This window comes from Lichenostomus cassidix, chromosome 1 (genome assembly GCF_008360975.1).
Source record: "Lichenostomus cassidix isolate B80296 chromosome 1, HeHo_3.0, whole genome shotgun sequence".
In the NCBI taxonomy this organism is placed as follows: Eukaryota; Metazoa; Chordata; class Aves; order Passeriformes; family Meliphagidae; genus Lichenostomus; species Lichenostomus cassidix.
The window spans coordinates 110,709,785-110,734,541 of record NC_139479.1 but is presented as its reverse complement, the minus strand read 5'-3'; the positions used below and the strand labels follow the sequence as shown (position 1 = coordinate 110,734,541).

The window sequence follows — 24,757 nt, the reverse complement described above, 5'->3', positions numbered from 1 at the left end:
AAATGTGTCTAGGGTTACAGAAATGTTCTGATTAAGCCTAGGAACTCTATCCTGAACTTAGGGCTGAATAGGGGAAAAAAACACCCCAAACATTTAGCTCTCTTATTTAGAAGAGTGTTGACAACAAATAAGTTAGGATTTATCTCTATTTTAAGTGCAGTGGTTACCTAGAGGCTCTTGCTTAGATCCCTTAAGCCCTGCACACAGGGAAGCTTTTGGTCCTAGACCTTTCTCGTAGAAAGGGTGTTAAGGATGAGACATCATTTACTTCCTAAACATACTTGACTGAAAAAAAAGCAGTAGGGCTGTCCTTTTTGGAGAGAGAGACTGCTTACAGTGGACTTGGTTCCACCCACAGAAGAATAAAAATAGTAAGTTAAATACAAATTAAACATTAGAAATTTATGAACTGTTCAGGAGAAGAAAATATGGTCTACCAGGGAAGACTGTTCCATTCCCTTTGACTTCAGCAAACGGTTTTGTACATGTGGTCAGCATCTCTGCATCTTTATTTCTTTATAATTAAAATGGGTTTAAAATTATTCAGACCTGATTAAAGGATTATGGCAATTTACAGATGAAGAAGCGTGTGAGAAGGAAGCAATAATATCTTTGGTTCTCAGATGAATAATGAAGAGATTTAATAAGTTGAACATTTAGTATCATTATGAGAAGTATTTAAAAAACAAACATAGAGACAAAACATGCTTCCTCTGTAATGAAAAATACTTTCCATGAGCTGTTCACAGTCATCTTTGCAGATTTAAATGCAAAATTAATTTCTAGAAGCTTGCAGAATTAGCCAAGAAATTTGTTTGCCTTTTGATACACAGCTGCAATAGCAAGTTTAGTATGAAGCTAGTGTGAAGCCTAGCTAATCCTCCATCAGTTCTAGGAGCTATAGATGTTGCCCAAATAGATATTTGGCATGGTCTCAGCTTGAGCAGTGGCTCTGGGGAGGCAGAGTCTGGAAGCTGCCTGTTCAAGTTCCCCAAAGGTTATTAGTAGGTCAGAGTGGTTTGCTGGCCTGTGTATAAATGAGGTGGCAGCTTAGCTGAGCTCCTAGTAGGTACATTAGAAGAAAGAATAGTGAGAGGCCTCTTTCCTGGCATGGTACCAGCCATGATGGTAAGGTGGAGAACTGGTCTTGTTGCTCATGCAGTGCAGCCAGAGCTGTTGCTTCTGAGGCCAGTCAGTCCAGCCCCTCTTTATAGAAGCAACCAACCTCACCTGAGGAGACCTGCTGTGTTCTCCTTTGGGAGGCAGAGGCAGGGTTCCTTGTGTTCTGTGAATCACTGTGCCTTTCCAGCCACTGTGCACTCACTCATGGGTATAATAAAGCACACACTGCTGTCAGCTGAGCTGTCTGGAAGCATGTTAAGAGGAGGACCCTGATAGACTCATACTGTTTTTACATCCTCTGCCATTCCCAAGTGCAGACACACAAGATAATAATTCAGGATGTAGTCAGTTATCTTACTGTGGGTTTGGACTGTGCGTGTGTAAAGCACTTTGCTTCTGAAGCAATCTGTGGGGTTATGAGTGGAATCGTTCTACCCATTTCTATGGCACAGCCATTCCTGAAGCAGAGCATGCTTATTTCTCACAGTGCACAGACACATGCACAGCAGTTTAGGACAGAAGGTGCCTAAGAATACCTCTGCCAAGTCCTTGCTCAGCCCACACAGCGCATACTATGCGACGTACTACTGAACTCAAATGTTAATAGCTTGATGTATTGCGGTGGTGAGGGATAAAACAGAAGGAACAGGTTGGCTCAAAACCACTGTCCAAGTATTTTAATTGTTCCCCAACAGGAGAATTCATGCAACATTGCAGTATTCCCACAAGGGAACATGCTAACCCCATGTGAGGCAGGCAGGTTCCATTTTGTAGTCCTAATCTCCTTACAATGGTTCTCTAATAAGGCTGAATTTGAGGGTTGTAGTCCTCCCTTGTACCTAGACCTGTTTCTGTCGATCCTGAAATAGCCCCAGGCCAAGACCTTTCTTAAATAATCTGCTATAAAAACCTGATTTTCTTCAAGAGTGGAAAGGTGGAGTTCTCTGCTTGCTGACTATAGACCTGCTTTGAGGTGGTCAAGCTGTTCATAGCTATTGTTAGCAGGTGAAGTTAGCAGGAGCCAGCCTGCCAGAGTTAGAGCTGCTTTGGCTCCAAGTGTATAGGGCCTTCTTTTCTACACACAGGAATGTGGAAAAGTCAGAAAGCTGTCTAAACTTCCTAAAAGTCAAACACTTACTGTCTAAGATATATACCTTTCCTGTAAAGTAAAGCATGTAAAGTATCCCAGAGCAGGCAGTTTCACAGCTACCAGTAACCTGATTGGCCTCGTCTATGGAGTCAGTATAAATTCCAAAGAAGTGTGATGTGCTTTGTGGGACTTTTGTGTTTCCTTCTGTGTTTTCTGGATCTTCTGCCACACTTTCTTCAGCCTGTGTGAGGAGAATTCATGGGGGTGGGAGGGTGGAATGGTCTTGCACAGTGATAGCTCCCAAATGCTCAGCCACCTGCTTCTCCTGCAGACTGAGAGCTTAGAGGAAGTCTGATCTTCTGGGACTGCTTCTTCCATACCATGACAAATCCCTTCTATAAGTGCTGAGGAAGGAGAAATGAGTTCTGCTTTTCTCTCTGCCAGCATCTGTGGGAGTTGGAATCACTCTAGCAATGAGGAGGTTGCTTTTGTTTTAGCTGGGCAAAGTTGGGCCAACTCCAGAGCCATCCTCTCTCACACCAGGGAGGGGTGAGGTGGCACAGCTGGTGTGCTGTGAGGATGTGCCACCATGCTCAACGTCCATCACTGGATGCATTTGGTTGCACAAACTGGGCATTTCCAAACCATTTTTGCTGTTCCTGCAAACTTTTAAAATGATGCAAGCACTTACAACTTCACATCCCACACTGTAGACGAATTTCTGGTGAAGCAGCGACTGACTCAGTGTGTTTTGACGCAGCCTACCTGCCTGCAGACGTGAGCTCAGCTACAGAAGCAATATTGTGGGGAAGTTTGCTTGTTCTTAAAAGTGTTTTCCTCTAATGTTTTCTTTTCTCTCTCTAGCGGTGCGCAAAGGGTACAGGATCCAGACTGACAAGGACAGGGACTCCATGAAGGTGCTGTACTATGTCGAGAAAGAATTGGCTCAGTTTGACCCAGCTAGGAGGATGCGAGAACGATGTGAGAAACAAGCATGGTTTGATTTTTTTTTTTGTTTTCAGTGGCCTAAGAAAGACTGCAAATTCATAGTTAAAAGTTCACTGGGTTTGCCTCAAGGTCAGCCCCTAGGATATGATGTCCAGGACATGGTAGTTGGGACAGATAAAGTCTAGATTTTAGGTTTCTACAGGTATGTTGCCATTTTAGTGGTCTGGAGCTTACCTAATTATTCTTAATTAGAGCAAAATGAGGGATATAGAAAAACTCATGAAAATTGTCCATTCATATAATTAAACTTTGGGATCATCAGCACCTGAAAAGCCAAGTCCCTACTCATACCTTCTACAGCCTGTGGAGTGAAAATAGCTGGGATATTGTTTTCATAATTTCTTAAGAGTTTGGTGTCTGTAAATTTTCAGCACAGCAAAATAGGAGAGGAATGATGTTATTGAAAGCATGTTTTGTGGGCTGCAGTGACCACAGTGTGGCTTGAAGGAAGGAGGAAATTTGGTGTGGCTGTTGCCCTGCAGAAGAGCAGGGTGGTGAACAGGGACATGATGCAAACTCACAACTGAGCTTCCCTATGGAACTCCTCACTGTTTTCCCATAGCCTCTTCTTGTAAGCTTTATTTCCTTACATAAAGCTTGAGGCTGCACTTAATGTGTATCAGAATACAAACACAAGCAAGGATCTTTCCACTTCAGGAGGGAGAGGTGCAGAGTGGCACAAGGTGCGTGGGGAGGGCTTGCAGTGCTGCACCTTGTCCTGTGGCTGCTGTGTGCAGAGGACAGTGGCAGGCTGGGGGTTCAGCTTCTCTGGGCAGCAGGCAGAGCTAACCCACGCTAGGCACTGCTAGAGGCTCAGTTGAAACAGACGTGGGATCCTGCTAATCATTGAAGGCAAGGGCTTTAAAGAATGACACTACATCAAAGCTCTGTACAGATTAGGCATAACGAACAAATTATATATAATTCTAAAACAGTCATTGCTGAGCACACTGTCTTCTCCACCCACAACTTTTACTATAAAAAGACCTCTGCAGATTGGTATGTCAGGCCGACAGATGTCAGTGTGCTTGATGGGGTAGAGACTGACAGTGATTCAGACAGACTCTTGCTTTTTTCTTAATCTTTTTTTGAGATGGTTGCTTTTGTTTTAGCTGGGCAGGTCAGGCCAGCTCCTGAGCCAGCCTGTCTGACATCAGGAAAGGGGGAGGTGGCACAACTTCTGTGCTGTAGTGGTGTCCCACCAAGCCTGGTGCCCACCTCAAAAGGCAGGGAGCTCACATGTGTTACTGAGGGGAAACTCTTCTTGAAGGCTGAACTCGGTTGGAACACAGGCATTTCATGCCATTTGTGATACCCTTAGAACTCCCCTCTGGCTGCCATCACGTGATGGCCACCTCATTTCTTTCCTGCATCCTCCCCTGCAGATAACAACACGGTGTCTGAGCTGAGCTCGTTGCACGAGGAGGACCTGAACTTCCGCCAGCCCTACCGACAGGCGCGCAGGAAACCTCTGCCCCCCGCGGGGGACCTGGATGGTGACGCCGAGTACTGGGCAGGAGTCGTGGGTGGTGGCAGTGCCTCCAGATCACAGGCTGTGTCTGATTACAGGGATGAGCGCGACAGCTACTGGCACAGGTGAGGGACACCACCTTGGGGGGCAGGTCTTGCTGGCAAAGTGGTAAAGAAAGCAGAAGGGACAGATGGACTGGTAGCTCTTCCCTATTTCCTGCTGCTCTTGTTCTGCTTAGCAGGAGGGAGGGGATAGAGAGAAATAGGAGATCTGGACAAGTCATTAGATGAGGTCAGAATGAAGCTGATTGCTACAAGCCTGCTGAAGCCTACCCAGCTGGGTAAAGGTACAAGCCCCAGTCACAGTGGGGTGTAAAAGTGAGATCAATAGGGTACCAAGGCAGCCCTCCCAAATTGGGAATGTGCAAATCTCTCTCTTGAAATTTGCGCCTGATTTCCTCCAGTACTTCCCAGTGCTGGTGCATTTTATTGTGTAGGAGTCACATCTTCCTGCTTTTGTGCAGCTAGACCTGTGTTCCAGGCCTAAAGGGCTCACATTCTGGTGCCTAGAAGAGGGATAGCAGAATCTTCTCTCACATGCAATCAGCCCAGTACCCCAAAAGCAACAGCAGGGATTTCCTTCCTGCAGTACTGGGCTATTGTGCCAGTTCACTGTCTTTAAACCTGCTTCAAAACTGCCCTGCTGTGAGCTTCTGCAGCTGGGTTCTTGGGTTTTCCCAGCAGGATATACACCTACAAGCTTTAGGATGAAGGAGAAGCAGGTTCAGCCCTGTATATTGGAGGACAGGGGAGGTGTTCTCTGGGTGTAACCTTGGCTAACATTAGACATGCAGAACCCGAGCTATCTGCACTAAGCTGCCTTTACAGTCAGCAGAGAGAACCCGGCGTTTCAAGGCTCTGATAGATCTCTTCCTACGGATGGAAACAGTTGAGATGATTCATGCCCTCAGGAGGGCCTGTTTCCCTCCATTGTCTGTGCAGGCAGCTGAGGGGATGAGTGCAGCTGGATCCTGCCCTCTAACTCTACCTCCTTCCTCTTGCAGCCAGCAGAGGTCCAAGTCGGAGATGCTGTCTCGTAAGAGTTTCTCTGTGGGAGTGCCGGCCGTGTCCATGGACGAGCTGGCGGCCTTTGCCGAGTCCTACAGCCAGCGGCCGCGGCGAGCGGACAGCCAGGAATTGCGGCGCTTCGAGCGCTCCGAGTTGCACGGCGGGCGCGGCGGGGGGCTGCCCCACCAGGACAGCTCCATGGAGGAATACTACACCAAGCGCTGCAGGGGCAATCGGGAGCCGCTGACGGACTCGGAGCGGGGCTGGTCCTACACCCCACCCCGGAGACGGGCCCACGAGGAGAAGCACCTTCCCAGGCTGGTGAGCCGGACGCCAGGAGGCAGCCAGAAATACGATCACTCCTACCTCAGCAGCGTCTTGGAGAGGAAATCCCGGAGCTACGACGAGAGCGGTGACCATTGTGCAACCCCCTCGAAGCTGAGCTCGCAGCCCAGCCAGAGAGGAGGGAGCACATACTATGCCTGGTCGCCACCCTCCACCTACAAAGCCGAGAAGTCGCAGCCGCCGCCGCAGTCGTCGTCCCCCGAGCAGGACGAGGAGGAGGAGGACAGCCTGCCTCCCTACAGCGAGAGGGAGCTGAGCCGAGGCCCTTCCTACAGGGCCAGGGAACAGGCCTACCTCAATGCCTCTGACAAGAAGAGGAAAAAGGACCCCAAGAAAACAGTGAGGCCATGTCTGGTGGTCCTGGTCCAAATAGGCTGAGCAGAGAGTCACCAGGCAGGGGTTACTAACCAGAGTTGACGGGCAAGGAGGTTTTCCACGAGGGTGACACCTGGAGTCTGGGTGTCACTCACTGTGGGAAGGGGGAAAGGAACTGTGAGGGTAGGAAGCCAGAAAGGATAATGGCTCCTACACAGGAGTTCATGATGGAGGGGAAAGCCAGATATGCCTGGGACTGGGGAGGTAAGGAATGTCTTTGGCATCTATGGCCTGGTGATCCAAGGTGGTGGGACTTTATCTAGAGTTCAGGAGGATCATGGTAGGGAAGTTACCCAGGGCTTAGAGAAATTATAGTGCTTTGCTTTGGACTTGATCCTGGTTAAGGAAGGGTTGAGAGGCTCTTGTTCTTCTGTACTGGGACAGGGCTGGCAGCAAGGTATGGTGTAAGAGACATCTTTCTGAAAGGGGTGAGATCACAGACTCCTGTGGGCTCAGAGGCCCATGGGCTTCTGTGGGGGCCATTCATGCCAAAGGCATTCCTCAGCCAGAATACCAGCAAGTGCAAAACATCCTGCCACAGTCCAAGCTAGTGAGGACTGATGAGTTCATGGTTGCTGGGGAAGGGAATCTTCTCCATCTACCCCAGCTGGTGAAGTCTGCACCATGAGGGAGACCTTATCATTAGAGTAGCTTGGCTGTAGGAGAGAGGATTGGATTGTGAGTGGACAAAGCTGTTGTGTTTAGTTGTGTCTCTGTCAAAGCTTTGTCTGTCCCTTTGTCTGTTCCAATGAGTGCTTTCCTGTTGACATTTAATCTTCTCTCTTTCCTCTCAGAATGATTTTCCAACAAGGATGTCCCTTGTGGTTTGAAGTTGTTGTGGACCTGTCATGTTGATGGGCTGGATATCATGAGGTGACTGCAGTGGAGAAGATGCAGAGCAACAAGCAAGACGAGCCTCTGTGAACCTCTGCAGTCATCAGCCATGGACTGTTTCAGTTGTTTGTTTTATCCAGGGGAGCAGAGGCTTTTGTACGAAACAAACTCCCACAGACAGCACTCGAACTCAGAGGCTCTGGGAGTCTGCCAGGCAAATGAGGCCGGGGCTCTGTTTGGCACCCTGTTTTCCAGTGCCCTCCATTCTGCACTGGACATTCCTCCTGCCCCTGCAGCCCTCCCTGCTGCCCTGAACTACAAGTGAGGTTGCCTTTGTGCCTCCTGCCCTGTCTCATGTGCAGAGCAAGGCCTGTGTACCTCTTGCTGTCTCTGTCTCCTCAGTTCTCTGTTTGGATCAAAACTGTCTCCATACTTAAAGCCTTTTCTGTATCACCCCCATGCTGGGAGGAGGCCTTGTTCTTACAGCTGCAGACTGCCTCCAGCTGATCAGGCCCTAAATCATGAAAGAAAATCTACACCCCTTCAGACACTTCAAGAAAAGGACTGATGAGGTGTTACCTTGATAAGGGCTGAATGGGGAAAAAGACAATTATGGGCTGGTTTGTTCAATATATTTAGTTCTGTTCATTGTGTGATGAGAGTTGCAGGTGAGATTGATGTATTGTTTTGAAAGTGGGTCAAAGTAACTTTTATTGTGATGAGAGCATGATTTGTTTACCCCCTACCCCCACCCAATTGTGTTTTGTTTTGATGCAGTTGCATTTCCTTGCAGCTGAACTGTGACCCTGTAGAGCTTCAAGCTGGAGTATCTACTCCATTGTTTTAAAAGCAGTGCTCTAGCCTTCCTAGTGTTCTGCTTCCAGCACCACCAGACACCTCTGAGACTCTAGTGAGTGGCCTTTTTGTTTCAATTAAGCAAAAAGGGCACAGTCTCAGTGAGAGGGCAGCTGCAGACCTTCATTCTGTGCCACTGGTATCACTCCTTTCTGGGAATTGTTTCCAGGCACTAAAGAGAACAGTGGAAAAAGTCCACTGTGGATGGACACAAGCTTTGCAAGTCACCCATTTCACTTAAAACCATCTCATTTATTTCGGTTGAGATGTGGTTTTAGTGGCTGTTGTCTCAGGAATAGCTTTATTTAGAAGTGAGTTCTTCACACCATTTGGAAGCCTGACATTCTGGTTTTCATGGGGTATGATGCAGTCATTTATTTAGCTGCTAAAATCATCATGTGAGGGAAGATGATGGGAACATTTTAAGGTCCAGTATCTTGGTCTCTATTACACCTAGAAACAACTTAGTGCCCTGTTGTGTTACGGACATTATCAGCCTCTGAAATGACATCTTTGTTTTTCCTCTGGGAATTTGGTAAAGCTGTCTGGCCTCAGGTGCTCATACTGGCAGTACTGTTTGGAACACAAGGTATAATAACATCACTACAGTTCTCCATAAAAGTAATAGAATTATTTCTGTGCTACTCCTTTGCCAGATGGTTCACCCATCAGGAATGGTCAGGGGAGAGGAAAAATAATCTCCATAGATTTGAGGGCAGTTCTCATGCAAGAAGGTGGGTTGATGACAGGATGACTCTTCTCCCGCACTCTTCTAGTGATGACTGTAGTTTTGGAAATCCCAGTCCTGGGTCTTCCTGGCCAAAGAGGGATCAGCCAGCAGGAACATACAGTTGTGGAATTGCAGAATTGTTTTTGCAGGAAGTAGCCTTTAAAGACCGTCTAGTTCCAACCTTCTGCCATGGGCAGGGACATCTTCCACACATCAGGTTGCTCAAAGCCCCATCCACCTGGACCTTGAACACTTTCAATGATGGGACATCTGCAGCTCCTCTGGGCAACCTGTTCCAGTGTCTCACCACCCTTATGGTAAAGAATTTCTTCCTTGTATCTAATCTAAAATTACCCTCTTTTAGTTGAAAATCAATGCCCTGGTAAAAAGTCCCTCGAGCTGTCTTACATCTTAGGCACTGTAAAGCTGCTCTGAAGTCTCCACAGGGCCTCTCTTCTCCAGGCTGAACAGCCCCAACTCTCTCAATCTGTCTTCATAGAAGAGGTGTTCCAGCCCCTGTGACCATTTTTGTCTCCTTCCTCTGGACCTGCTGTAAGAGGTTCATGTCTTTGTGCTGGTGGCCCCAGAGTTGAAGACAGGACTCTGTGTGGAGTCTCAGGAGAATGGACGAAAGGGAAATTTCACTCCTTGACCTGCTGGTCACTCAGCTGATACAGCCCAGGATATGGCTGGCCCATGTCCAATCTTCATCTACCACTGTAAAATCATAGAATTGTAGAATGGTTTGGAAGGGACCTTAAAGATCATCTAGTTCTCCAAGTCCTTCTCAAGGCTCCCAGTCCATTCTTCCCTCAGTCTGTATCAATACTGAGGATTATCCTGACTCAGGTGTAGCACCTCACACTTGGCTGTATTGAACTTCATGAGTTCATTAACTTCATGAACTTCTCATGGGCCCACTCCTCAAGCCTGTCCCAGGGTCACTCTGGATGGCATCCCTTGCCTCCAGTGACTCCATGGCATCACTCAGCTTGGTGTCACTCACAAACTGCTGAGAGGGCACTCAGTCCCACTGTTTCTGCCATTAATGAGGATTGAACAGTATAACAGTATCAGTCTTAGTACAGGCCCTTCTAAGGATTTTCTCATCCTTAATGTGTGTTCTTGGGAAAATCACAGCACAGTTAGCAAGAGGTGGGCAGGTGGCTGCCATCTGAGGTCTCTGAGGCCTTGAGAAGTCTAAGGAGCTACACTACATGCTTGTTTAGATTAAACATTTCTTCCCTGACATATGAGGATTCTAGCAACTTGATGTTTTGTTAGTCTGAAAACCTTGGCAACCCCTGTGCCATGAATTTCAAGGGACCTTAGGCTGCAGTCATTTTCATCAGACATCCAGTAGACCCAGGAAAGAGTTGGCATAGAAATTTGAAAGTGCATCTGACTATGCCAGAAAGGGGCCAGACCAGTGATTTTACAGTCTCTGAATACCTCTGTCTTTTAAATCATACTGAAAGGCTGAGCACTACAGTCCTCTCATTTCAGTTATGTTCTGTCCCTTATCTCAGCCACTGTAGTTTATTTGATCAAGCCCTCAGGAATGAGTTGTGTGTATTAAAAAGACAAGCCTTCATTTATTTGAGTCAGTTCTGTTTGTTCAGTGCTGGTATTTTAGGGTACCTGTACACTGTGTGTAAGAAGATGCCATTTGTGTATCTAGCTTATAAATAAGTAGTTGCAAGCTAATTCTTTTAAGAAAACTGTTTTAATTGTAGAAACAACTGTTTGTGAGAACTTGGAAACATCTCTTGAATCCAAGTACCTGGAAAAGTACTGAAGATTTTATGACTAGTGATTCTATGAGTTTTACCAGATGATAAAAGTTTCAGCTGCAAAAAAAGAGGAGGTCTTAATTCCCTGAATTCAGATCTGGGCAGCAGCAACCTTGCTCTAAATTTGTAGATTTCGTATCTCCCTGTACAAATCTGCAGGAATTTTCAGTTACTGATAATGTCTGTCCTCAGGCTGTCTTTGTTTTTCCCCTTAGAAATAGGTCTGCAGCAGCAGCAAATGGACCAAATCAAGAAGTGAGGGGTGATGTAGAGTATCTGCACAGCTACACAGCCCTAATGACCTGTGACTTCTGCAGCAGGGGAGCAGGGAGCCAGAGACTGACAGACAGCTCGAGAGGAGTCTCATGTTTCAGGAGAGAAGTAATGGTTTGTGTCTGTGCCATCTTTCAGAACACCTGCAGAATGCTGGCACAGGGAAATAATCAGCCTGGTCATTATGTGGTCACAAATTATAAGCTTTCCAGCGATGAATTTTTATTGCTGGCATAAAATTAAAATCCTTTTGTTACTGGATATGGATGTCTGGGTCATGTCAAGGACATGGAGAGTTTTGTGGTCTTAAAATCATGGCATCTCAACAGCGACTTGCTAAGAAAACAGATGATAAGAGAATCCTGTAAAAATTTAAAAGAGCCCCTAGAGCAAAAGCAGTATCAAGCATTAGCAGTAGATTTGGCTGTGCTGTCAAAAAAAGTGATCTTGGCTACTGAAAGAAAAAGTTTTCACATAATGGAATGGGAAAATAAATACCAATGGTAATGACTTCTCATCAATCCCATTATTCCTTTAAAGTACATTGTAAAAGTTCCAGTGGGTGGCTTCAGTGTGAATATCCTCAGAACACTCCATTTCCACTGAAATGGAAAATTAACAAAATTAGCACTTTGAATACTTATAATTTTTGAAAAACTCCCAACATTTATAAGCTGAAACAGACAGCCAGAATTACTCAGATCTTTGTGCTGGTATATGGTGCAGGGGACTGGACCTGTAGTATCCCCATCTTTGTTACTGCAGTTGGGTCAGGGATGGCCATCAGCAGTGCACCCCAGAGCTGCATCTCTGAGAGATAAAAGACAGCCCCTGGGAAAAACTCCTAAGAAGGAGCAATCACAAAATACTACAAAATACTACTGAAATCAAACCTTGCCACAAACTGTTCCAGGTATGTAAATGCAGCACCACAGTGTTTACCATGCCTGGGCTGTTCTGAAAGTAATTTTAATGATGTGGAGATTGTTGAGAAACTGCATGGAGCTGTCTTTTTTCTCCAGGTAGCTTTCACACAAGATGTGGGGGAGGATCCTGTCTCTGTCAGTACAGGGTTTGGACATGACGAAATAAGAGCTAAAGGGGCTTTAGCTCATTTTTTTACTGGGTCCAGGAGCAAAGATACCTTTGGCATAAGCCTGGTGCTGCAGGGTTGACCCAATGATTCCAGAAATCTCTGTGGTGCAGCATCTCCATCAGGCTCTACTGGCTGTACATGCTTTCTACAACAGCTGTAATGTTGAAACCACCCTCATAGTCACCTAGGGCTCCAAAAGTCCCTTTCCCATTGCCTGGAAGATCGGAAAAGGTATCCATTACATAATGTGAAGGAACGGCTATAGTTTTGATGATCTCAAAAATGCCAGCTGGATTTACAGCATTAGAAACAGCAAAAATCTAAAGTTAGCTAATAGTAAAGGAAGGAATCTGCCATGATTCTCATATGAATTCTCTTATGACCTTTACAATTCTTTCTGAGATTCACCCCTCCCTGCACAGGGACCTTTGCCAGGGAAGGCCAGCACCTCCTTTCCCTTTTGCCTGTCATTTTTTGTCATGCTTGTAATGCCTCTGTGACCCCTCTGCTTTCCTTTGGCTATTTCCAGTCAACTTTCAGTGCGGTGCCTAGGGTTTCCAGTCAGTCTGGATGTAGAATGAGTGGCATTTTGTAAAAAGGCATTTTTATCCCCTCTGAAAGCAAAAATTACAGAATGCCCACCACAAAATCCCAAGCCCTCCAGATATTCTCTCAAGCCCAAGCAGGGGTGTTACTGGAGACATGTTAAAAATTAAAGCTGAACGTAATTTCAAAATGAGTCACTATTGTTTTCAACCCCAGGGCAGCTGCAGTCAGAGCTGTGGAGCACAAACAGCAGGAGCAAATGCATTCAGGTTTCATTGTCCTTGGTGAGAGCAGTGGCAGAGAGAAGCAGCATTTAGTGAGTCAGAAAGCAAACGGAGTTCCAAGGTGCTATTACATGTGAGTAAGAAGTGTGAACTAGAAGTTGACAGGCTTGGCTTAAAAGCAAAATTCAGTCCAGGGAAACTTGAGCCCTGGCCCAGGGGTACAATCCTCTTGCTGTTTACAGATGAGCTGGCCTTTTTTCCTGCCTCTTGCTGCCTACCACAGCCATTTCCCAGCCATTACACAGCGAGTGGTTTTCTTTGCTGCTGTTATTTTACTTTGATTGTCCTACCCTGTAATGAACTTTCTTCAGTGTGAGGGGGAGAAGGACGTAACAATACTCTATAATGAAAATGTAACACTTTTATAGCTTTTTGGGACACATCCACATCCCCAATTACCAAGCATTATACATTTGCCATGCACGCAGTGTGGAAGTGACTACTTTTGAGTTGTCACCATGGAGAATAAAAGCAGGAAAAGCTGCCACCAATCTGCCTTTTTATTATCCTGCAGGCAAATAATTCGGCCAGTTTTTGCTAAGAAGCGAGCAGTTTACATGAGTAGTTTTCAACCCATTTTTTTGATTAATGAGCAATAAACCAAACATTTTCCAGTGGAGCAGCAGACCCTTCATAAATCTCATGCTATGCACAGGGTAACATACAAAAACATTCTTCCCAGCCTCCTTTCAGACAAGAAAGTACCCCATGGAGCCACACTCCAGAGAGAGGGTAAACTGTCCTCTGGTTTTGTAGACTTAAATCCTTTTTTTATTTTATTGGGAAAACTTTTTATCTTTTTACTACAGACTTTTCTGTTCTTCTGGCATTGTGACATCTTTGTCCTTAAGTCTGCCATACTCTGGACTGATGATTTTCATCGCATAAACAAGCAACTTCATTTGGATCCTGTCTCCATGTTGTAAATAATGGATTCAGACTCACACTGTTTGTAGGTGTAACCTGTACAGCATTTACATGTTTAGATCGTGTCTGATAAGTGTTATCAGCAGTCAGGTGCAGGAGAAGTACTTAGAGATCACAGCTCTGCTCTGTATTTCCCTGTGCAAGGCACAGCATTCCTTGGCTCTAAAAATTGCCACTCATCCTCTGTTTTACCACCTGTGATAATGCTCAGTGTTTCTTTGGGCTTCTTTATCACTCTGTCCCTCAATGCTCCCCCTCTGCAGAAGACTCCAGGCTAACATGGAGCAGGAAAGGGGCCCATCCATACCTTGATGACTAATGAGGGCAAGGAGGACCTGATAACAGAAACACTGAGAGGTCACCCAGCTCAGAGCTCTGCAGGAAGTCACTTCTGAGTGGAAAAGTGATTGTGGCAGCGAGGCAGAAGCCAGAGGTGCCCTGAAGCTCCCTCTGTAATTCCTGGTTAGACCTCACACAGGTAAGGCTCTTCTGTGCCCAGTCACAGTTATCCATGAGCACTTGGTTGTAGGTACAGGTTTGTGATTCAGGGCCATTTCTGAATTAGAGAAATGAGTGAAGAAATTGCCTGAAATGGCACAGGACCATTTATTGCAGCAGGTGTACTGTTTTCATTTAGTCCTTGCTGTGTGACAGAAATCCATTCTGCTTACATGTCAAATTGGTTTCCATCAGCCTCTCCAGAGCAGGTGGGAGTGATTTTCATGTCCCAGTTATCAGATTTTCTTTTTGAGCAACAGATCAGTCAGTGCACTTGTCTCTGAATAGGTACTCCAGGATGGTGAGAGGCAGAGCTCCAACTGGTTGCATTTTACACTCAAGAGCCTGCTAAATGATTAATTAATTTTAGTCTCTCAAAGTTCTCTGCTTCCTGGCAAAACCAGAATGTGTGTTTCTACAAGCCTCAGGCCCACTCACCTTAGAATTACAAGTTTTGGGAGGGACTTGAACATCCAGTGAGGTGAAGCCCAGGTAAAACAGTAGCACAAAAAGCTAAAAGCTTTGCCTTGTGTAAAGTGTGTAAAATATGTGTGTGTAAAAAGTGTAAAGATACACTGTCCACTGCTGTGTCCTTCCTAAGGATCAGTATGTCTATCTGTCCTTACTAAATTTATGTGCAATTACAGAAAAGACACCCATGGCCTTTGCAAATGGGCCTCTGACAGGAGGATATAGAGGGAAGTGTGGGTTAAAGCAAGTCAGCCAAGCCAGAATTTCCAGAGGCTTTGGCACCTGGGATTGTGCCCTGTTGGGAAGGGCATAACCCAGCATGACTTTCTGCTTCTGGCTCTGGGCTGCCCTGAGGGAACAGCCTTGCTGCTGACAGCATCCCTGACAAGGGGTTTGCAACCCCTCTCTCATCTCTAGATCACTGACTCTGCAAGAAGGGTGAGGTCACTAAAATGAAGACTCTCTTAACTATGTAAACTCCTCCCAGAACGCTTTCAGGTTTTTGGCAATCTTAGACTTTGAAGAGTAGGCCTACATAGTTAAAATGTGAGCATCACCTGTCTAAAATGCTGGTACTACAAATCTTCATGCATGAACTTGGCTGTAGTTACTGAGTACATACAGAAGGGATGTGTGGACCTGGTACCTGGGATGTTTTTCTTCAGAACTTGGAGTCACAGCTTCTTGTGTCAGCATAATCAAGTGCTCGGTATTTCTAAAAAAGTAAAACTACTCAAATTGGTAAAACCACAGTGCACACACATCCCAGTGCAGATGATTTACAGAGACTGCAATGTGCAACTCTGGCAGCCAGAACCAAGTGATGCAACTTGGAACCTGCATCTTTGTGGAGCTGAGCTGACAAGGCTTGGAGAGCACTTGGTCCCATGCAGAAATAAGGCTTCACCCCTTGGACAGAGTGACAGAACTTGTGTGGGTAGCAGCCTCTGAGCCTAAGGTATGTTTTAATTAGTATTGGGGGAGGGAAATGGTGAAATGTGTTTGAGGTTTGTGTTTTTTCTTTTTTTTTTTTTCTTTAAATAGAAATATATATTTATATATATAAATTTTTATCTTCGCTTCTCAGAAGGGAGATCTGAGGCTGCCTTCTGTTCAGGCCAGTATGGTGCCTGAATGGAAAATTTCACTCCTCAGTTTCAGTAAAATGCAACCTAGGCTGGTTCTTGTGAGTAGCTGTGAAAGGAAAGTTACTGTAGCAGAGCTCTGTAATCAAGAGGTCTCCACAGACAGCCTGTCATCCTGATGAGAGACATTTCTTAATTAAGATGCTGCATTGTAGATGAAACAATTCCTAAGTGTCCCAACTTCCCTCATCATATCAATGAGCCTGGAGTTACAGAGCTCCCAACAACAAGGGGTTTTGGAAGATTTCAAGAGAATTGTAAGTCTAAAAGTTCAGCACTCAAGCATGTGCAGCATGCAGAGAACACATTTCAAAAAGTGTTTGAAGAGCAGAAGCTTAGTTTTGTACTGCTTCAAAGATCTTTGAAAGGCAGAGTGTGGATAGCATCCCAAGTGTTGCTGGGGAGATCTGAGATCCACACACTTGTGTGAAAAGCTCAACCTTACTTGCAAGCAAATCAGTTAAGAAGCTGCCCTTGTAGCTGAGCTTAACTGATTTCCTGTTAAAGCATTTCAATTACATTGATTTCATGATTAAACTTGTTCAGGTTAATCAGAAAAACAAAAAATTCACTGTCAAAATACTGGACAGACTGATTAGGTGAATGGGGGAAGAACACCAGTGTTTGTGAAGCAGCTGGTAGGGAGAGCCTGGGAAACAGCAGCCTGCAGATTAACACTAAATTCAAGCTGAGTGAAGGGTAACATGCTGGTGTGCTTCAACACATCAAGTGGCAACACAAAAATACTGCATGAATATCAGTCATCTTACTCTGCTGAATAGCACCCTTGGGTTATGTCTGTACCTCTGTGTAATATAGCCCCAGGAGGTGAACCTGGGTGCTGTCCCTGCCCATCTGCTCTGCATAAGGTATTAGTGTACTATATTCTATATATATAGAATATTCTGGAGTAAAATTGTCTGCCACAGCCCATGTTCAGTCACTCTCACTGCCAGCTGAACAAGGCTGTCCAGTGGGGCACCTGCTGCAAGAGCTACCAGTCTAGAAGACCAGGGCACAAGGTGCACCAAAACCATCATGTGGTCCTGGCCACTAGTTAGGTGGCAACTTGGCATTTTTAGAGCATGAGAGCCAGCCCTCTGAGAAGTCATGCAGCAGGGATACAGGCAAGTCCTGACAGCAGTTTTGGTTGCCATTTCTGGAAAGAGGCTGATCCCGAAATGGCCTGATGCCTGTTCTTCCTGTACCTCAATGAATGACTAAGAGAGAATATAGAAAGTGTGGGACAGAAAATGTCCTCAGATGTTCATAGTTCTTCCACTCCCCCTGGCTCCCAGCTAAGTGAACCTGAATTAACTATGCAATGAAGCTGAATTGAATACTGTGGGGTCTGAACTATGGGGTTTGACCTATGACTGAACAGAGGGAGCACTAAGTGCCCTGGCTGGTCCTGGCCAGTGGAGAGTGAAGGTACAAGGGCTGCCCAGCAGCAGTGTCTGTGTGAGCACTTACTGGGTGCAGATAATGCAGACAATAATCAGCAGGTTCTCCACGTTCCTAGTTTGAAAAACAAACAGAAACAGCATTAGAGCAAAAGAGTTCACCTGAGCTAATACAGCTTGGCTTCTGTGCCCCTGGCACATTTTACTGTGCAGATGTCACCATCCTGTTCCTGGCCTTGCTTTGTGCATTCCACAAACATACACAATTGGCTGAAAACTCCAACTCTGAGGCAGGAGACACCTTTTCAGCCAGTTTATGGGGACAGAACTACCCTTCAGAATAAATACGTATTTTGGTAACAGCATGTGCAGCAAGGACACCACAAAAATGAATTGTAGTTTCTATCCTCTGGTGGCAATGAACGCCTTTCTGATGGTGCTGGGAATGCAGAAACAACAAAGGTAATGTGTCAGGGTTTTTCAGGTCTAGCCCTTCTTAGAAACATTTTGAAAAAGAAAGAAAAGCATCAAACATCTTAAATGACGTGTTTCTTGGGAACTAACAGCAACACTGGCCACATTCTTTTTCTTTTTTTGGCTTGTGTGTTCTCTGACTCCAAGCCCCTCAGTGGTACATACCCTGCTCCTCGTGAACCTGTGGTCTAGATTGGACTAACCAATCTAGTTTGGAATTAACTCTCCGAAGACTGTAATTTAAAAAGCATGGATCATCTTATGGAGCTTAAGAGCACAGCCATGTGAACACTTAGTCAGCACAGCTGTATTAATTCAGGCGCTTGGGGAGAAGGTGGGAGTAGAGACCAAATGACTTAAACTAGCTCTCCTGCCAATGGAGCAAAAAGCTGTGCCCTTTGTGGCAGCAGTTGGTGGCTAAGGGAGGTATGGATGTGTCTGCATTACTCAGCCAGTAATTCCAGTCGTATTCTGGTCACAGCTTGCTTGTTTCCTTGGGGTCCTGTGCTCTTCACGCTGGGCATCTCTTTGCCCCGAGTGATCTTCCCCATTTGGGAGCTCACCCCCGTGTGAAAGCTCACTGTTCACATCAGGCCTGTGTGTGGTGCTGAAAATAAAAATTCTGCAGCACAACAGATTTAATCGCTTCGTTTTCTTGCCTGAAGCACACTGTGATTTCTTCCCCTGTTTGTCTTTGTGGGTGGAACAGGCATTTCAGTATATACTGTCACGCTCATTACAGGGAGTCCTTCCATGCTAGAGATATTAACATCTTTGTTATTACTGCCAGTTCCCTCCTCCTCCCCCATACCAAGCGGTTGCCTGAGCTAGAACTGCTGTTAAGGACAGATTTCCAGTAGTAGTATTCTCCTCCTCAAAGTGAAGAAGATCTCTTCAGAGGTCAGTTCCTTCTGCTTTCTCAAAATCCTGCCTCCCTCATGTTCCTTAGAAAGTAATTATTAAAACTGTCAAAACCACTCACAAAAATATCACAGAAATTCTCAGAATCAGTTGAGAACTCATAATTACTTCTTTGTAATTATTAACAACTCAGAAGTGTAGAGTTTAAATTAAAAAGTTTTATGCAAGAATGAATGTTTAACATTTAATACAAAATCAGTTTGACACAGCTTATATTTCAAATCCCATAATTTTTCTGTTCATTTTCAGTTCATCAGACAATTAAAAGACCACAATTTAAAAAGTCATCCTAAATACTTTTAAAAGCCTTATAAAAACATTCATAAAGTGCCACCCACAAAAGCACCCAAACAAGACTCTGAGAGAAACATCTATTGGATGTTAATTTACTTAACTGCTGCTCAGGACTAAGCTCTCAGACAGCAGCATAATTTGTGGAATTGTCAATTTAACAATGATACAACCCAGCAAACACACTGTTCCATAGACATGACCCCAAAACAGCCATCAGCTGGGCCCACAACAAACACACAGAGGCACCCAGCACAGTGTTGTGAGGGTTTCAAATAAATGGATGCAAACACCATCTAAAAACAAGACTACTGGCACATGGGAGATGTGGATTCCATAGGAGTCAATCATCCCAGGCTGTGGCCTTACTGTGAGAGAAAACGCTGGCAGCTTGTACAGGAAACAGATACAAATTTGAGCTGGTTTTTACTGGGATAAAAACCACTCCTCACTAGAAGTAACAGAAAAAGACACTGATCCTTGAAACATCTCTAGGTTCTCTCTGGCCCTGAATGTACCATAGTCTATAAGTACCTTTCTGTTCAAACTTCATGTCCCATACAAGGTGTCCAGGGAGCAGCTTTATGTCTTCCCAGCACCAGCCAGCTTCCTGTGGTCCATGGAGCTTTCTCCTTTCCACCAGCTACTCTGCATGGTGCTTCTGGTGCCGCACGAGCTGGGGCTGGAACCGAAAGCTCTCCCCGCACTGGGGGCAGCGGTAGGGCCGCTCCCCGGTGTGGATGCGGCTGTGCTTGATGAGGCTGGAGTTGCTGCTGAAGCCCCGGCCGCACTGGCTGCACTTGTAGGGCTTCTCGCCGGTGTGGGTGTGTGTGTGGTTGATGAGGTCGGAGCTCTGCCCGAAGCGCTTGCCGCACTGCCCGCAGGCGTAAGGCCGGACGCTGGCATGTGCCCGCTGGTGCTGGACGAGGTGGCAGTGCTGGCCGAAGCTCTTCCCGCAGGCAGGGCACTCGTAGGGCTGCTCGCCCGTGTGCAGGCACCGGTGCTTAATGCAGGTGGAGCTGTCGCTGAAGAGCTTGCCGCACTCGCCGGACGCATACGGCTTGAGCCCCGTGTGGAGGCGCCGGTGCTTGAGCAGGTTGGAGCTCTGGCTGAAGCGCTTGCCGCACTCGGGGCACGCGTAGGGCTTGTGGCCCGAGTGGATGCGCCGGTGCTGGCTGAGGTGGGAGCTCTGGCTGAAGGCCTTGCCGCACTGCCCACACAGGAAGGGGCGCTCCCCGGTGTGCATGCGCTGGTGCTGGGTGAGGTGGATGCTCCGGCTGAAGCCCTTCCCGCAGTCCGAGCAGATGGTGGGACGCTCCATACGAGGGGCTCGCTGTGAAGCTGGCATCCTTCTCTCCTGCCTTTTCACCAGGCTGATGTCAGAACATGACAGCTTAACCTCCTCTTCCTCCTCACAGCCACCTTGCTGAGCCTCTGAGCAACTGCACTGACTTCCATGGCTGTCCCCAAACTGTTCCTCTTCTCCTCTGGAGCCCACTGCCAACACATCCTGCAGATTTGGGCTTGCAAGGTGATCTGGAAGGGGCCCCAGCTCACCACCTGGAACAAAAGGTACAACTGATTCCCACAGGGAATTGGCACAGCAAACAGGCAGGCTGTTATCCTAGGGAGCCTTGTTTGCACCATGTAGGAGAAGCAGTAAATGGAAGATGCGGAGCAAATGGAAACCCAGCTGGAGAAGCTCTATAGCCTCATGATATGACCCAGGGCAGATGTGCCATGAGCAGCAGAGCCAAGGGTAATGCTACAGGTGTCTTCTTGTCCCCAAAAAACCTTCACATGTTCCTAGTATTCCCTCTTCCTACACACCCTTAACCACAGGCTGACAAAGGCAAGCAGGCTTCCTGCCCTGAGGGGGGAAGAGCAAGTCTCAATGTGACCTGCATAGAATAAAGTGGCTCAAATAGCACTGAGGCAGCTCAAAGAGCATTTCACTTGCTCTGTGTTTGTAAACTTACATAACTGGCTCCTCACCCATATGTGTCTCCTCCAAGGCTTCACATTCTTGTTCTTCTCCCTGGTCCATCTGTGCAGTTACATCAGGTTCAGCAATCAGGAACCCTTCTTGCAGGAGCAAAGAAAAGTAATCCTAGTTGAGTATTCAGCAAGAGCTTGTCATATTGTCTTAATATCTACTGCCCCAGTGAATATTCGGAACAAACAGAGTGGTTGCATAAAGGAATGGAGTAAACCGAGCAACAAACATTTATGAACATCCTTTGTACTACTGAGAGATGTGGTGTCAGCTGTTTTCCTTAAAGGGGACTCAAGGTTGCCCCTCTTCTGATAAATGATACACATTAGGACATGCACCAGACATGCTGGGCTCAGAACTGGTTGACAGTAATCATAGATATAGGTGTCAAAAAAGAGCAAAACCTAGTCATACTTCCACTTCTTCAATAATGACAGCCAAAGGTCTAATTACTCTCTTAAAAGTATTTTAAATATTACTTTTTAGTAATTACTTTTTAGACACCAGAACCTGATTTTCGTATTTGCTATCTCATCTCTTCTTCCTCCTCCAAGACTCTTGGACTGAGGCAGAAAAACCCAACAAAAAAGCAATTTGATGTCTTGTCTACTTTAGCTGGATTCTGTCAATTCCCAGCCTGGCATTCCTGCTGAACTCCAACAACCACGATGAATGCAACTGTTGGGCAGGGTGCCCTTACAAATGCCATCAACACCCAAACCAAGAATTTTTCTGGCAGTATTTACTATTTTGAGGCCAAACCCAGCCAAACAGTAAGCAACAGCAGTTAGCATCAAAAGGCCTGGCATCAGCAGAAAAAAAGGCAGAAGAATGGGGAAAATACGATGGTAAGAGAAATCCCACTTCATTTTAAAAAGTAAGAATCAAAGATATGGGAAAGGGATACCAGGGGGATAAATCAGAGAGTGACAGCTAAAGCTGAGATTATCCATGGGAATATTTTACAGGCATTTAAGACATTGCTTCCCCCTTTGCCCCCTTTTAATCTTTAAAGTTACTTATTTTCATCACTTAAAAGATGCTGCATTCTGCTTCAAATTTCCAATCTCTCTGAACAACCAATACCATTGCACAACTACTCAAGCTCCTGATGGAACTCACTTACTGGACAGATGAGTAAAACACTGCAAACTGATGGGTGCTCAAACCACTTCATCCACTGGCAGCTATTTAATGATGGGTAATGGGCAATAAGGGATTGGATAATGTCAGAATCAAGGAGACAGCTCAGATGAACAGAACAATTCTGGACCTCAGGTGCCAGAGATTACAAAACCACCAGTCTTGAAGTCTTTTATTCTCCATAGCAAAGCTGGACAGAAGGAAAGTGAGCAAGCAAAGAGAAAAGCTGCAACTGTGAGCTGCAGAATCACAAAGGAAAAAATACACAGATGAGCAGAAAAGAAGCTTTAGAAAAAAAAATAAAATTGCTGAATGCTGAAGTGGACCACCCTTGCAGATGGATTTTTTCCAGCAGTTCCAAGCTGATATATAAAGAAAGGGAGGCTGCTTTCTGCAGCTCTGCTGCAATCAGGATTTTGCCACTCCTAAGAATTTCTGCTGCAACAGTTTGGCAGCACAGCCTGCCCAAGCTATTTACATGCTGCAAGGTGCATCAGATGGGCAGCCCCTGCTCCAGAGCTGCAGTCAGAACTGTGTCCACACACAGACATTTCCCTCAGGCAACTCACCACAAACGGAAGGGTTTTCCTCTGAAAACTATCAACAAACAGGAGCTTTGGAGGAGCAAATCCATCAGCATTTCAGAGGTGGTACCAGCATCTGACAAATGCTTGACGACCACTGCCCTGGGGAGCATCTCATCAGGCAGACAAGGTTGAAGGAAGAGCTTCCTTCTGACCCTGCAAAAATTTCCTAGTTCAGGTTGCCACTGACACTGCGGCTATGCTCAGATTTGCTATGGCAGAACACAGATAACTTCTATACAACAGGGTAGTCAGGAGGAAGAAAGAACTTCTTCCTTTCCCAGGATCACAGTCATTTCTCTGTGAAAGGAGGGCACAAACTGCATCAACAGAGGGGACATTTCTGCAGAGATTTCATCTGTTACCAGCAGAAGCATATCCTTGGGTGTATTGATTTATTGCTTCAATGTGCAAACAGCAAGACCATCTGTGTATGTGGGGTTCCTGTAGGCAACATCCACAGCTTTACTCAAAGTATGAAGGGTACCCAGTGTGGACCTCCTCAGGGAGGCTCTGCAAACAAACCCTACTGTTCCTGGGGCCTTGGCTGTAGTGTTGTCACATCCTATTTTTGTATCTGGTCCTACAAGGTGTGCTCTTTACCTCGACTACTTATTTTCTCTTCCGACCACTCAGCTCTGTATTTCTGCTATGGTTACATCCAAGTGTGGAGGTTGTGGGACTCATCCTAGTGCAGAGCTCCAAGCTTTCAGGTTCCCATGCTCCTGACATGCCACCAGCAGCCAAGAGCTATTTTTTTGGGACAGATAATGCTTACGGTAAAATCAATACGTGATGACTTTTTTTAAAATTTATTTTTTAAGTCACAGAAAGCGGTTGACTATGCAGCTGCATCCATCGGTTCGGGGAGAGCTCCGTTCCCTGCGCTGTCAGATTTGATCACACACTACGCTGGGGGGAACAGGAGGCAGAAGGGAGAGGCTGTGACTAGCCTGTGCCAGAGGCAGGAGGGAACAAGGATTTCCCACGGAGCAGAGGTGCAAAGCTGGTGGAATCAGAGGCACTGGGTGGGATTTGGGGAAAGACAGGGATTTGTTCTGCGGCAGGGAGGAAGGGGCGCAAGGGGTGCGACTGCGTTATCGGCAAGGGATGCAGGCAGAGAGGGATGGCAGCGGCAAGAGGGACAAGCTGTCCCTCCCCTGCCCGCCTGCACAAAAAGGCTCTGCGATGGAAGGGGGGTCACAGCCCTGCCCCGCCGCCCCCGGACCCCATGCCGGCGGGCGGGAACAGCGCCAGCCTACCTGCAGCGCTGCTCCGGCCGCGCTGCCGCCTTCCTGCTCCGCGGGCAAAGGGCGCTTCCTGGGCGGGGCGGCGGCGGCAGCGAGTCGGGAGGGGCTGGGGGGCTTCCCTGTGCACCGGGATAACCCTCTGCATCCCCGAGATAAGCTCCTGCATCCCCCGGTAACCTCCGCATCCCCGGGATAACCTCCCGTATCCCCGGGATAACCCTCCCGCTGCCCCGGGATGACCCTCCGCATCCCCGAGATAAGCTCCCGCATCCCCGGGATAACCCTCCCGCAGCCCCACCTCCCGGATTCAGCGTGAGAAATCATGTTGGCGACACACCGATGCTTTGGTTTCTTCTTAGTCGTGTTTATCCCGAGTCAAGGATTTTTAAATGTGTGCGTGTGTGTCTCATGCTCTGCCAGCGAGGAGCTGCGCAAAAGAGAACTGGGAGGGAGCATAGCCGGGATGGGTGACCGGAACTGGCTGAAGGGAGGTTCCACACCGTAGAACTCATGTCCAGTATATAAACTGGGGGGTTATTTGGAAGTGGGGCCAGTCTGGGTTCAGGAAGGGGATCTGGCATCAGTGGATAGCAAATAATTGCATTGTGTGTCACTCTTTTTTTCTTTTTTTCCTTTCCCTTTATATTGTCATTATTATTTACCATTATTATTATACTTCGGTTTCAGTCGTGTAACTGTTCTTATCTCAACCTAAAAGTTTTGCTTTTGATCTCCTCCCTATTGCTCTGGGCTGAAGAGAGGTTG

General features: G+C 46.5%; 2 protein-coding genes across 6 annotated transcripts in view; one reads left to right on the top strand and one right to left on the bottom strand.

Moving 5' to 3' along the window:
• Positions 1–18,444, top strand: part of ILDR2 (immunoglobulin like domain containing receptor 2) — a 45,958-nt gene extending 27,514 nt beyond the window's left edge. For 4 of the 5 annotated variants that reach the window (XM_085076242.1, XM_085076232.1, XM_085076222.1 and 1 more), the window contains 4 exons: positions 3,077–3,193; positions 4,606–4,816; positions 5,755–6,442; positions 7,273–18,444. In XM_085076242.1, the coding sequence (XP_084932368.1) occupies positions 3,077–3,193; positions 4,606–4,816; positions 5,755–6,442; positions 7,273–7,308 (1,052 nt within the window). In that variant the 3' untranslated portion in view covers positions 7,309–18,444. The other variant, XM_085076213.1, reaches the window with a different exon arrangement.
• Positions 18,445–19,102: 658 nt separating this feature from the next.
• Positions 19,103–21,475, bottom strand: LOC146445557 (uncharacterized). Its single transcript, XM_085076293.1, has 2 exons — positions 21,015–21,475; positions 19,103–20,579 (listed from the first exon to the last, which is right to left on the bottom strand). Exons 1-2 carry the CDS (start codon positions 21,064–21,066, stop codon positions 19,663–19,665), a joined length of 969 nt encoding a protein of 322 aa, XP_084932419.1. The 5' UTR covers positions 21,067–21,475; the 3' UTR covers positions 19,103–19,662.
• Between the last annotated feature and the right edge of the window lie 3,282 nt (positions 21,476–24,757).

Bases quoted from the DNA above. Each gene is read 5' to 3' on its own strand.
- LOC146445557 (XM_085076293.1), bottom strand. From the start codon at position 21,066: ATGGACCAGGGAGAAGAACAAGAATGTGAAGCCTTGGAGGAGACACAT. The intron at 20,580-21,014 runs GTGAGGAGCCAG...CTTTTGTTCCAG, and splicing joins CTTGGAGGAGACACATATGG to GTGGTGAGCTGGGGCCCCTT.